The sequence below is a fragment of the Eumetopias jubatus genome, unplaced genomic scaffold, assembly GCF_037043125.1.
Source record: "Eumetopias jubatus isolate StellerSeaLion01/CBP00866 unplaced genomic scaffold, mEumJub1_p1.0 scaffold_7, whole genome shotgun sequence".
Classification (NCBI taxonomy): domain Eukaryota; kingdom Metazoa; phylum Chordata; class Mammalia; order Carnivora; family Otariidae; genus Eumetopias; species Eumetopias jubatus.
Genome location: NW_028274813.1, coordinates 75,767,565 through 75,781,672, shown reverse-complemented (window position 1 = coordinate 75,781,672; position 14,108 = coordinate 75,767,565). Strand labels below are relative to the sequence as shown.

The 14,108-nt window shown below is 35.8% G+C and overlaps 1 protein-coding gene across 1 annotated transcript in view; it reads right to left on the bottom strand.

Annotated features, from left to right (window-relative positions):
- Positions 1–470: 470 nt before the first annotated feature.
- KATNBL1 (katanin regulatory subunit B1 like 1) overlaps positions 471–14,108 on the bottom strand; it is a 42,027-nt gene continuing 28,389 nt past the window's right edge. Inside the window, exons 4-10 of the mRNA XM_028119542.2 lie at positions 13,217–13,496; positions 9,303–9,421; positions 8,166–8,216; positions 7,988–8,077; positions 7,554–7,643; positions 5,899–5,992; positions 471–4,008 (exon numbers count right to left, since the gene is read on the bottom strand). Coding sequence (XP_027975343.1) covers positions 3,976–4,008; positions 5,899–5,992; positions 7,554–7,643; positions 7,988–8,077; positions 8,166–8,216; positions 9,303–9,421; positions 13,217–13,496 — 757 coding nt within the window. The 3' untranslated portion in view covers positions 471–3,975. The remainder of the gene's footprint in view (positions 4,009–5,898; positions 5,993–7,553; positions 7,644–7,987; positions 8,078–8,165; positions 8,217–9,302; positions 9,422–13,216; positions 13,497–14,108) is intronic.

The following is a 14,108-nucleotide window of genomic DNA, read 5'->3' as shown; positions in this document are numbered from 1 at the left end:
AAAAAATCAATACTTCCAAGTGTATTTGGGGGCTGAATCCTCATCTAGACTCTTGACATCTCTTATCTGAAAGCTTTGTAGCTCAGATAATAATTCTGTTTATCAAAGCAATAATATATAACAAGCTTTGCTATGAAAAATACTGGTAGCTCCGGGGCTGCCCTTTCACAGAATTGGTACACAGTCTTTTTGTGTTTTATGATTATAGTCTATAAGAGAAAATACTGGGGTATATACTATGTTTTATTTGTACTTAATTTTTACTGACGTTTGATTTTAGCAGATGCTGTTAAGTCAATGATCTGACCCAGAGAACATTACACTGACTACAATATTTTAAATATTAAGGACAGCACTGGAAAATACAGTTCTTATACTGGGTATATAATATGCAGTATTTGTTTTTATTGTTACACTTGATGCTGTTACTGAATCAATCAAACTATCTTACAAATTAGGAGCATACAGTGTTTAGGGATGAATTTTTTATTCTATATTCTTGTTACAGAATAAAAAAGGAGCAGGAATAGTTGGTCACAAAGTTTTGACAATTTTCATAGTTAGAATTAGAAATTAAGGGAGAATGAATAGGAGTAAATACCTACCAACAAATGTCCAGCAATATTATTTCCATTTGAAGTAATCCAGAAAATAAAAGTTCATATTGAAAGATAAGTAGTGTATCCAAATGGATCACTCCAGTTAAATCAGTTGCTTGTGATTCTTTTTTCTTTTTTCTTTAAATCATCAAAGGCAACTGACATTACCATCTTGCTCTTAAAAGATAGGAAGAAAGATAACTGGGGATGACTGCTAAAATATTAACTTAAATTTTGCTTTTTCAAGCCCCTTGATTAATTTAAGTAATTTAAGTAACTATTTAAATATTATTCCTATTATTAACATTTAATAGCTAATAATAATTTCTCAAATCATCCATTAACGTTAATTATATCAACTTGCCAAATACAGAAATGTTCTGAGTTGGCCTATTTCAAAGGCCAGAAATGTAGCTCTGAATCTACATGACCATTTTTAAGATTAGGACATAAGATGTATCAAAAATGTTCAAGGGCATTAAGATTTAATTCCTCAGTAGCCCTCAGAGTTTAGTGCTGATATTAATGATTCCCCAAAGTGGATACAGGATTTATATACAAATCCTTACATATCAGGATTCAAGTAAATCATCTGTGTCAATTACTTTTGAAATTACTGCCAAAAGATTAATTTTAAAAACCATCTGATAATGCTTGCTTCCTTTTAACCCTAATTCTGATCATGACCACTCATTACAAAATCCATTCACTTTATCTCTAGTAGAAGCAAATTACTTGATTATAACCCTCCATCACCTCAATTAACTTCCTGTCCCTAGACCTGCAAAGTTAGCAAAGTCAAGTACAGAATACCTAAGAAGGTAGAAGAGGTAAAAAGGCATAGAGACGTTGGGTAGTCCCTCAGTTCTGTATACTGCTTAGCAGCACAATAATAAATGAGCAATGACAGACAGCAATTGTCCTAATCTAGGTCAATACAACAGCCAAAATACTTTGTAAACACTTTCTTTGGCTCTTTTTGGAGATCAAATCAACACTGTTCTGATTAAATAGCATGAGAGGAGCTTAACAGCAACCAAAGTGTTCAACAATATTTACTTATTTAACATCTTTTATCCAAAAATCGTACTAAAAATAATACTTAACCATAACTCAGTAACTGAGAAAGGTAGATACTAATGTAAACTGCAAACACCAAGAACAGAAATTAGGAGTTGTGTGATACTGAATAATATATGTGAGCTAAAGATTCTGCTGTCTTATACAGCACTGAGTATACTTTCCTTTAACAAACCCAAACTTAGGCACAAGAACTCAGTGTTAATAGGATTTTACCTTTTCTTACTATATTTTATTTGTATTTGTATCTAATTTTTACTGAAATTTATTGAAATTTGATTTGTAAAAGATACTATTTAGAAAATGGTCTTACCCTGAGAAAATTATAGTGACACAATATTTTAGATATTACATTATGTTTAATTTAAATATTAGATTAAAAGTCTATAGTATCACATATACCAATTATTTAAGCTGTCTTTCCATTTGAGATGAAAAGCTTATGTTATGTCATATACATCATCTTCCTTGTGACTAAGAGCTGAATTGCGAGATACATACCTATAAGAAGTTGCAATCTGTGGCCATGAATAGTTCTGTGTATGTGTAAAGTTAATGAACCTATAAAAGGATTGAACTCCTATCCTTAGCCTCATTAGCACCATGCTCCAACTGAGTTAATTGGTGCAAAGTGTTAGATAAGACAGTGATAACTAAAGGAATAGGAACAAAGAAAGGTTCTATTTCATCATCTTAAGGTTTCACAGAGATGACGCAGGTTTACGATTCAAATTCCCACCTCCTGAAAAACAACTTCTTATATAACTCAACTCTCAAATCACAGAGATGCAGTAATCTTAAATTATTCTAAATACTTAAGAACCAATTATTAAAATTGATGCTCATTGTGAGGAATACACAGCTATATGAAATATAGTTACACAAAAAATAGAACTCAGTGAAAGATGACATTTTTAAAGCAAAAAAGTTGCTTGGGATTTCACATCAGTAGTGGCTAACTGGATAAATGCTAAAGATTTACATTCAAGTGCTTGTAGGATTACTGCAGAAAAATCAATTACTAAAAATCTTTACTCAGATGAGATGATGCACAAACCATCAATAGTGGTATTTAAATCCCAATCACTTTCAAGATAAGATACGCAGTTGTTAAGACATTCCAGAAGTGGGTTCACTGACACTAAAAATTATATAAAAAAAAAAAAAAGACCTCATACAGTCTGCTGGCATTTCATACTAACCATTGGAGGAGGTAGTAAAGTGTTGGAATTTAGAACACAAGATCAGCACTAACTGTAAACATTTCTAAAGCACTGTATGTAATTCTTTAAAACATAAGTAGTGAAATAGAATTAGAACTGATATAAAAGCAGAATTAAAAAAAGCAAAAAATAGAAATATTTAGTGAATTTACTCAAATGAAGAAAGCTTAAATGATACAGAACTGAAAATATTAGGAATCTATATACAATAAAAAGTGAATATAAATTAGCCAACTCCATGGACATTTCTAGTTAAGCATTCATACAAATACATATTCACCTTTTTCTTTTATGTAGAAATAACACATACATACATGACACGATTCTGGCAAAAAAAAAATTTCAGAGATATGAAAAATATCCTCAAGTTTTAAAAATGGTATGGAATAAGTTTTAACAACAATATTCTACATGAGTGGAAACCCCTGATGTAATTCCATGATTTTATCATGCCAGAAGCATGGTTGGTTTTAATTTTTTTAAACAGGTATTGGTATCTACACATTGGCTTATTAATAATTAAGGCATTTTGTATACACAGTAACTCAGTGTGGACAAATTTTTAGTATTGATTATTTGCTATGACATTTTAAACTTGCAAAGTCTTCAAAATAAGAAAATAGCTGCACACATTTAAGTGTTTTCTTATAAAACATAATCTTCAAAAAAGTCACGATGATTGGTCTTTGTGATTCCTAGTAATAAGTCCTGTCTTCTTTTTGACATAGTATAAATTATATTCTTATGCAGGACTGCATGAAGACCCAGTAGTTCTTAAACAATGTTACCAAATAACCATATAAATCCCGAATGCAGCAAAGGCGAACAATCTTCATAGTGCACTTTCACCTCATTGAAGTTGAAGCTGCTCCTTTTGGATATTTTTCCACTTCAATGTGAAGTAGATTGTTAGGGTTTCATTAGTGGTTTCATATGTGGCTTTTTAAAGAAAAAAAAAGGTTTTGATTTCTTCCACGGTTCACAGTTCTCAGATGAGACTTTTTTTGTTGTTTTTGAAATCTTAGTCTGGGGACGTTTTGAATAATCAAATGCTCTTTAGTAGATGAAGTCTCTCAATGCAACTGTAATAAATAAGCATCTACATCCTTAGAAAACAAAACAAAAACATTTCATTAGCTGGTACAGCAAATACACATATGCACACCCCATTTTCTCCTCCCTTTTTGTTACGTGATTTGCTTTAGCTTCTTGTGACCTTCTGAGGGTAAATGTGTCTTACTGAACTTTTTTTTTTTTAATGTTTTATTTATTTATTCATGAAAGTCAGAGAGAGAGAGAGAGAGAGAGAAGCAGAGGGAGAAGCAGGCTCACCACAGAGCAGGGAGCCCGATGCGGGACTCGATCCCAGGACCCCGGGATCATGACCCGAGCCGAAGGCAGACGCCCAACCATCTGAGCCACCCAGGCGCCCCTTACTGAACTTTTTTAAGCTGCATTTTGTTTAGCACTGCATCTGGCACACAGCACATGCTCAATAAATGTTTGTTAAGTGCTGAGTGAATGTTCTGGTTCCTGTGATCAAATCACTCTGCTTTTATAGCTAAGCAAGATCATTAAATCATTCCCAGCAATTCCTTCATTGCTATATACACTCTAGGCCAGCCTGAGGACAGCCTTTCTGATTTCTATCCTTGAAAAATTACAGCTGAGGGCTTAATACTATAAAAGAGGTTTTTATCACAATTTAAGGAACTTCACAGAACTTTTTAAATCAATCAATGTTTTCTTAATAATAAATGCAGTATCTAGGGTCATAACCACCATAAAGTTTCTCTTTATAAAAAACTGTAATTGAAAGGAAATTTCTAAGGAGACAATATTTTTTCAGTACTACTAACAAGAATGCAAGGTGCCTCCAGAACAAGGTGATATGTAATACATACTCTATATCCATTTTCTATCAACTTTTACTTCATTTCCCCCCCATTACTGAAAGAACAACTAAAACAACAACAAAAAAGTGGGAAATTGATATTTGTTTATGAGATTTTCGTCATTAAGAATTCTACAGAGTAAAATTATACACAGTGGTCACACACTTGTTTGATAAATCATTTTGCTTCTTTTCTTGAAGGTATCCAAGGAGAATTTTACAACTAAGTCCACAACATAATACCTCTTACTTAGAATACTGTATTTTTTAAACTAAAGAATGCTTGTATATTTCTGATTAATGCCCATTTATGATAGCAGTATGCCCCCCAGTAAAAGGGTGTAAATATTTCTTAAGAGAGATTTTTCCCCCCTGCAATTATATTTTAACTACCAATGTTTTCTGGAGTTTAAATATTAAAATCCAAACTAGCAATATATCTTTTCCTTTAAGAGATAAGAAAATAAATAAAGAACAATGTCAAATTCATACTGTGATTTGAACATTTACTTTCCCAAAAGCATGACGTTAGCAAAAGCCAAGTACAAAATAATACCCTGAAAGCATTTGATTACATTCCTCACCCCTTGCTTCCTGAGTGTCATTGTCTTTTCGGATGCCTTCCTAACCTGGGTTCTTAACCTTTTCTCTAATTGGAGCTAGTTCATTAAATTCCCTCTAGCACATCATTTCCACAGCTGCATCTGAAATACATTCAATGGCTAATTCCTGTGTTCCTTGCCGAAGTCATATTCATATCCAGAGGACCTTAAGCATTTGTAAATATGAAACTGACTTTAGGCCTTATTAGAATAGTACTGTAGGGGCACCCGGGTGGCTCAGTCGTTAAGCGTCTGCCTTCAACTCGGGTTATGGTCCCAGGGTCCTGGGATCGAGCCCTGCATCGGGCTCTGCCCCTGCTTGTGTTCCCTCTCTCGCTGTCTCTGTCAAATAAATAAAATCTAAAAAAAGAGAATATACTGTATTGAATATTTGAAAGACTTAATTTAATAAATGCATAATACTAATATATTATTTCTAATATTTAATTAAGCTTAAATAGAGATTTTAAGCTTAACTTTTAAGCTTAAGTGTGGATTACCTTGGCTATATTACCAGTATATCCTGGAACCAGAGTAAGATGGTTTTCCTGTTCCCATAATCCACTTAATTGTTGTTTTAAAATCTGAATATTTCTATGAGAAAAGAAAAAAGAATGCAAATATAAGAATATGGACTTAGTAAATACCCTTAATGAACACAGTTTCAAATTTTCAAGTATTTATCAGAAGAAATTGTACCATTTGAAATCAAGCAACTCTTTAAAATAATACTTGCCAATCATGGAAATTAAAGATTACTTATTTGTTAAAGCAGGAAAGAAAACTAGGCATTTGGAGCAGCATTTGGACAACCTGGTCTTGGGTATGAAGTGGGAAATTTTTGAGAGCCTAGAGAAAAAAATCTTTAAGAAGACTGTTGGGAGGTATTTTTTTGCAGCTTCATGATAATCTGGTTCATCTAGTAGAATACCCACACATTTTTACATTAAGGCAATATTCAAATTATGATTATAGTACAGTTTTTAGAATTATAATCATACACATTGGATTCTCAGGTTAATGTCTAGGTAGTCAAAAGACCTATAGGATGCAGGATGCTTCCATCCCTGTGCCTCAATACTTAACTCACCAAAAGCCATCTCTTTTTTTCTCCCTTACTCATTATAACAGGTATGAGGGTTAAAGCACTATTGCGCTTTTTCCTCCTAAAATGAAGTGTAAGGTACTGGGTATTTACCACAAAGATACAAATGTAGGGATCCGAAGGGGTATGTGCACCCCAAGGTTTATAGCAGCAATGTCCACAACAGCCAAACTGTGGAAAGAGCCAAGATGTCCATCGACAGATGAATGGATAAAGAAGATGTGATATATATACACAATGGAATATTATGCAGCCATCAAAAGGAATGAGATCTTGCCATTTGCAACGATGTGGATGGAACTGGAGGGTGTTATGCTGAGTGAAATAAGTCAATCAGAGAAAGACATGTATCATATGACCTCACTGATATGAGGAATTCTTAATCTCAGGAAACAAACTGAGGGTTGCTGGAGTGGTGGGGGGTGGGAGGGATGGGGTGGCTGGGTGACAGACATTGGGGAGGGTATGTGCTATGGTGAGCGCTGTGAATTGTGCAAGACTGTTGAATCACAGATCTGTACTTCTGAAACAAATAATGCAATATATGTTAAGAAAAAAAAAAGAAGATAGGAGGAGGGGAAGAATGAAGGGGAGTAAGTTGGAGGGGGAGACGAACCATGAGAGACGATGGACTCTGAAAAACAAACTGAGGGTTCTAGAGGGGAGGGGGGTGGGGGGATAGGTTAGCCTGGTGATGGGTATTAAAGGGGGCACATTCTGCGTGGAGCACTGGGTGTGATGCACAAACAATGAATCATGGAACACTACATCAAAAACTAATGATGTAATGTATGGTGATTAACATAACAATAAAAAAAAGGAAGTGTAAGGTTCTGCCAGAAAAAGAGAGAGAGGGGGTTACTGGGCTCTGGAATTCAACTTTCATATGTAATTTTCACATGTGAACACTATTCCAATTTAATATTTCTCTGAAAAGAAAATAAATTTTTATTTAATGATGATCATGGAATAGAATTATCACCTTTTAATCAAACTGCTTTTCTGAAAAAACTTTTATTAGACTGAGTTTATTTTTAAAGATATACTCACCCATCATTTATAATTTCTGTTTTGGATGATAGTTCTGACCACCACCTTTTTATGACTGCTTGAAGCCAGTTTAAACCAACTATTATATATCTGAAATGACATTTTGTTACAGAATTCAACTGTTTTCACCCAACAAGCCTTTACAAAAAAAGATACTCTGCCCCCTCAAAAAGCACATACACACACTGATTTTTCCCCTTTAAAAATTTTATTTCACTACTTTCAAAAGCTGTATTTTATATTAAGTTGTTTATAGATACTTTTGTAATTAATCTTTAATCATTTCATATTCTTTTCTTAATTGGGCTATAAGCTCCTTGAAAACAGAAACCATGCATGTCTCATGGAGTTCAAACTACCACTATGTACTCACAAGCAACAAAATCAAGGATGCTGAAAGAGAAAAATGAATTGAGAGTCACATTAGCACTTACTCTTCAAATTTGCTTTTAAGTAGGGACTTTACTAGAGGCAACAAATCTACACAGCAGCCAAGTGAGATGTATTGTTTTTCTTCCTGTAAACTAAAATAAATACTAAGTTGTAAAATTATGAATAAGTCATTTGCCCTTCTTTAAACTTACTTTTTTTCTGAAAAATATTCTTTTTTACCTATTGGTGAGCACAGGAAGGCAATCCACAACAACTCCAAGGTCTTCTATCCTGTGGGTACAAAACTGCTTAGAGTGCTGATTTCCTTATCTGTAACTTCCACACTGCTTTTGAAAAATTTACTCATTCAGCAAAGAATCTAAGTCTCTATGACGAGCCAGGTGCTGGGGATGCAGCAGTAAACAAAGAGATATAGTACTTGTATTTCAGAGTGTGTGTGGGGATGGGGTGTGGAAGAAGACAGAGACAGATAACAAGTAAAATACATAGAGCAAGTTGATGGTAGTAAGTGCTATGGGAATAAATAAAACAGAGACGGAGTGAAGAAATATGTATTTTTTTTAATAGATTTTATTTATTTATTTGACACAGAGAGACAGCAATCGAGGGAACACAAGCGGGGGAGTGGGAGAGGGAGAAGCAGACTTCCCACTGAGCAGGGAGCCCAATGCAGGGCTCAATCCCAGGACCCTGGGATCATGACCTGAGCTGAAGGCAGACGCTTAACAACTGAGCCACCCAGGTGTCCCAAAATATGCATTTTTAAATAAGGTGGTCAGGGGAGGCTTCATTAAATTGGAGAAGTGGGGGGTGCCTGGTTGGCTCAGACGGTTAAGCAGCTGAGTCTTGATTTTGGCTCAGGTCATGATTTCAGGAACATGAGATCTAGCCCTGCACGGGGCTCTGAGAAGAGAGCCTGCTCAAAGAATGTTTCTCTCCCTCTCTGCCTGCCTGACAACTCCCCCCTCCCCACACACATACCCTCTCTCTCTAGGGGAGGAAAAAAAAGATAAATGTTGAGAAGTGACTTGAATATACTGAGGAAAGCCATGCTTAAAATTTTGACTCAAAGAGGATTTTTAAAAGGTTACTTTTCCCATACTGGTATCTCTTAGTTTTATATATAAGAACCCTAGAGAAGGTAACAGCTTTGTTCAATATGATGAAACAGATGGTTTTCTGTATGTTGATTACTCTTAGACTGCTGATAAATATAATTTAAACTAAATTGTTATACTGAAGCTAAATATAGGAAGTTTAAAATTTTAGCCAGTATAACATAAAAAAGAAGAGGCACTTCAAGATAAAACATGGAAATTACTTTAACTGAACAAAAGCATAAAAGGTCATACTTACCTCACCAAATAAGCTACAAGTTCACTTATACTTCTCTTTCTCCAGAATGTTAAAGCTACATTCAATCTCAAATTCCTGCTGAACAAAACCTGTGCCATTGTTTCATGGTCCTGAGAAACCTGAAAGGCAGTAATCTAATTTGTTAAAAAGCACACTGAAACATGACATGAAACCATTTTTTTTCCAGTTAAATTATTCTGGTAGACATATTTTAAAATTATGCAGAGGTGATTCCTTTTACTGACCCCAAAAAAGGAATGTTGCAGTTGAACAAAGTAAACAAATGATCTGAATAAATTTAGGACTTGTTTTTATTTTTTTAAAGATTTATTTATTTATTTGACAGAGAGAGAGAGAGATAGTAAGAGCAGGAACACAAGCAGGGGGAGTGGGAGAGGGAGAAGCAGGCTTCCCGCCGAGCAGGGAGCCCAATGCAGGACTCAATGCCAGGGCCTTGGGATCATGACCTGAGCCGAAGGCAGACACTTAACGACTGAGCCACCCAGGCACCCCAGGACTTGTTTATTTTTTATCAGTACTTTTTATTTGCTACCATTTTCTTTTTAAATCTCAGTAATTTGTAAAATTATTTTTAACTCACCTACAAGCCTAGGATTTAATTTATTATATGGATTAAAGGCAAAGATAAATATATACTGAATAACATGGGAAGGGAACCACAAAAATTCAGTTCTGTGACCAGTATTTAAATTCATTCATTCATTTTTTTAATATAGTAAGGTAATATGTTCCTATTGTAAAAAGTTCAAATAGCACAGAACTGTATCAAAGAAAAAGTGAATAATCTCTATCTACCCAGATAAAAACTAGTAACACTTCCCAGAAGTAATCACAGTTAACAGACTGGTAGTATGTGTCTTTCCAAACCATTTTCCAGACAGACAAATTAGATGTAAAATTAAAATATTATAATACCTGTATTTTTGAAAACCTTGTTTTTCACTTATATATTATAAAGATTTTAATGTCAAAACACAGATCGACCTCATTTTTAAAAAACAATCTCCAGTTGTTATACACTATAATTTATTTAGATTGATTCTGGTTTGTCCCTATTAAAACTATGCATCAGTGAATATCCGTATGTATGTAAATATGTGCACTTACACAAATATTTCGGTAAGATTAATTTTAGCACCGGAACTAGATTCATTTTTTTAAATAACAGATTAAGATATAATTCACATACCATAAAACTTAATCAGCAGTTTTTAGTATATCTGTGGATTGTACAACCATCACCACAATCAATTTTATTCATTTATTTTTTTTAAAGATTTATGCATTTAAGAGAGAGAGAGAGAGCACAAGCAGGGAGGAGGGCCTTCAGAGGGAGACGGAGAAGCAGGCTCCCTGCCAAGCAGGGAACCCAATGCGGGGCTCAATCCCAGGACCCTGAGACCATGACCTGAGCCGAAGGCAGTCGCTTAACCAACTGAGCCACCCAAGCGCCCCACCACAATTAATTTTAAAATCAACATTTTCATCACCCCTAAGAGATACCCTGAACTCCATTCTCCCTTCTTTCCAGCCCCTGGCAACCATTAATCTACTTTTTGTCTCTATGACTTCACCTAGTCTAGACAGTTCATATAATTTGAATTACACAATATGTGGCCTTTTCGACGTGGCTTTTTTCACACAGCATAATGTTTTCAAGGTTTATACACAGTGTAGCATATATCGGTACTTTACTCTTTATAATGGTCAAATAATATTCCACTGTATGAATATATGACATTTTATTTATCCATACATCAGGTGAAGGACATTTGGAATGTTTCCACTTTGGGCTATTATGAATGTTATGAACATCTGTTTATAAGTGTTTGTGTGGACATATGTTTTCAATTCTCTTGGGTATATACCTAGGTACAGAACTGTTGGATCAAAAGGTTATGTGTATTTGAACTTTGACAAAACAATGTTACCACTTTTAGATTTAGGTTTTTAGAGCAGGCACCAGTGACTCAGTAAAAAAGGTATGAAATAACAAAAGATCAGGGGCTCCTGGGTGGCAGAGTCGGTTAAGCGACCGACTCTCGGTTTTGGCTCAGGTTGCGATCTCAGGGTTGTGAGAGCAAGCCCTGTGTTGGGCTCAGTGTTTAGCGCAGAGTCTGCTTAAAACTCTCTCCCTCTGCTCCTCCCCACTGCATGCACAAGTGAGCTCTCTCTCAAAATAAATAAATCTTAAAAAAAATCAATAAACTTATTAGCTAAGTGTCATGCTAAGGAAGGTTTGTGCAAAGTAATCAAACTGAGAGCAAAGTAAAAGGGGGACCTTGAAAAATGACTCACCACGGCACTAATTCAAATGCATAACTGAAGTTTTTTTTTTTTTTTTTTAAATAAAGGTATTTGCACTCAGAATGTCCATTCCCTCAATTCAGCTGATGAACCAACCTAGGTCCCAATCTAGGCCAGATTTCTGGGTTTGTTTTTTTTTTTAAGATTTTATTTATTTGACAGAGAGAGACACAGCGAGAGAGGGAACACAAGCAGGGGGAGTGGGAGAGGGAGAAGCAGGGTTCCCACTGAGCAGGGAGCCTGATGTGGGGCTCGATCCCAGGACCCTGGGATCATGACCTGAGCCGAAGGCAGACGCTCAACAACTGAGCCACCCAGGCGCCCAGATTTCTGGGTTATATAATCATATGTTCTTTTTCTTCAGGGTATGTAGTTTCTTTGATTATCTGATTAGCGTTGGCCCCATCACTTCTCTAACTACATGAAAGTAGGAGCAGTGTCTGTTTTTCATCTACCGATGTAACTCCTCAGAGCCTGCAGAATGCATTACAGTTGAGAGCCCTCAATTAAGTATTTGTGAATGAATTAGCATGACAGTGATTCTCTTTAATACTAAGCTTGATTACCACCCTATTCTCCAGGGTCCATGATAATTCACTATTAAATCAAATTCTCCTTGATTCCTTTTTTTTTTTAAAGATTTAATTTATTTGTCAGAGAGAGACAGCAAGAGGGGGAACACGAGTGGGAGAGGGAGAATTAGGCTTCCCGCTGAGCAGAGAGCCTGATGTGGGGCTCCATCCCAGGACCCCGGGATCACGACCCGAGCCGAAGGCAGACACTTAATGACCTAGCCACCCAGGCGCCCCTCCCTTTTTTTTTTTTTTTTAAGATTTTTAGTTATTTACTTTAGAGAGAGAGTGAGCCAGCAAGTACACGCATGTACGCACAGGGAGGGACAAAAGGGGAGGGAGAGGAAAAGGGAGAGAATCCCAAGCGGACTCCACCCTGAGCACAGAGCCCTGAACAGGACTCAATCTTATGACTCTGAGATCATGACTTGAGTGGAAACAAAGTCAGACGCTTAAGTGACTGAGCCACCCAGTGCCTCCCTGCTTCCTTTCTTCTCACAGATGACAGAATTATACAACCATCGTTACAATCCAGTTTTAGAATATTTCTTTCACCACCACCCCCAAATTCCCTTGAGCCTGTTCCAACAACTAATTTCACCTGAGCTAGAAGAGAAGCAAAGCTCAGCATGTTTTCCTGAACAAAGCTTCCAATGGCAATTCTGAGAGCCAAGCAAAACATTTGTTCCTGGATAACTAACTGGCTTTGGTGGTCTACTTTTTAGGCCAGATTCCTTCTTTTCCTTTCCTTTAAATCTCTGCTGGCCAACTTGCCATTTTGAATATTTATAGCAGCTTGTCAACCATTTCATTCCATCTCAGATATCACTAACTTAGTGAAATGGAGTAACTACTGATTCAAATTTGGTTAATCTAGAAAACTATCTCAGGGAGTGAGAATCACTCAAAGAGTCTGAATTCAACAGGCAATGAACGACTCTGCTAGCAGAATATGACAAAGAAAAAAGCGAATAGTATAACAGGAATAAAGTTAAGCTCATTTAAATGACTTACCTCAGAAAAAAACCCACTATATTTTGATGATGGGCTTTCTGTTTGTGAAGAACCAGAATCACTGGAGTTAACCAAGTATGTTCGACTATCATGGCGTAATTTTTCAGGCAGGTGGCCTGTACAAGCCAGTTCATTTTCTTTATTTGCCATGTCACAGCCCCCACTTCTAGGGGACTGTTTTTTTCTGTAACAAGGATTTGGAAAAGGATGATGCACTTTCTTTCTGCGATAGATCACCTTACGTAGTTTATCTGGGCTTTTCACAGCTTGTCCAACTGTTCTGTAAGAAGAATTGATTTGCTTAAATGAAAAAGAACTACATGGAAACCTTTACAACTTTTTAAGCAGAAAGATTTAATAGGACACATTTTGTGATCACAATCCACTAAAATTAGAAGCAAATAGAATTTTAAAAATCCTAACTCTTAGATCAAAGAAGAAAATTAAAGGGAAAAAATTACAAACCTACTGGAAAGCAATGAAAAGGATAATACTTTATACCCAATGAAACTGAAGCATAGTAACTATATGCTTTAAAAATGAAATATAATTGAATTGTGCAAATTTGAATACACATATATAAAGATTTTTTATTCATTCATTTGAGAGAGACAAAGACAGGGAGCGAGAGCACGAGCAGGGGGAGGGTTCGAGGGAGAGAGAGAAGCAGACTCCCCGCTGAGCTGCATGCCCGTAACAGGGCTAGATCCCAGGACCCCAGGATCATGTCTGAGCCGAAGGCAGACCCTTAACCGACTGAGCCACCCAGGGGCCCCAAGAATACTTACTTTGATTAAACTTAAGTATATTTAATTTGTTTAAATAAGATAAGACACAATAGAGCAAATCTCACAGTTTCGTACAGTGATTCTCAAATGTTTTGGTCTCAGGA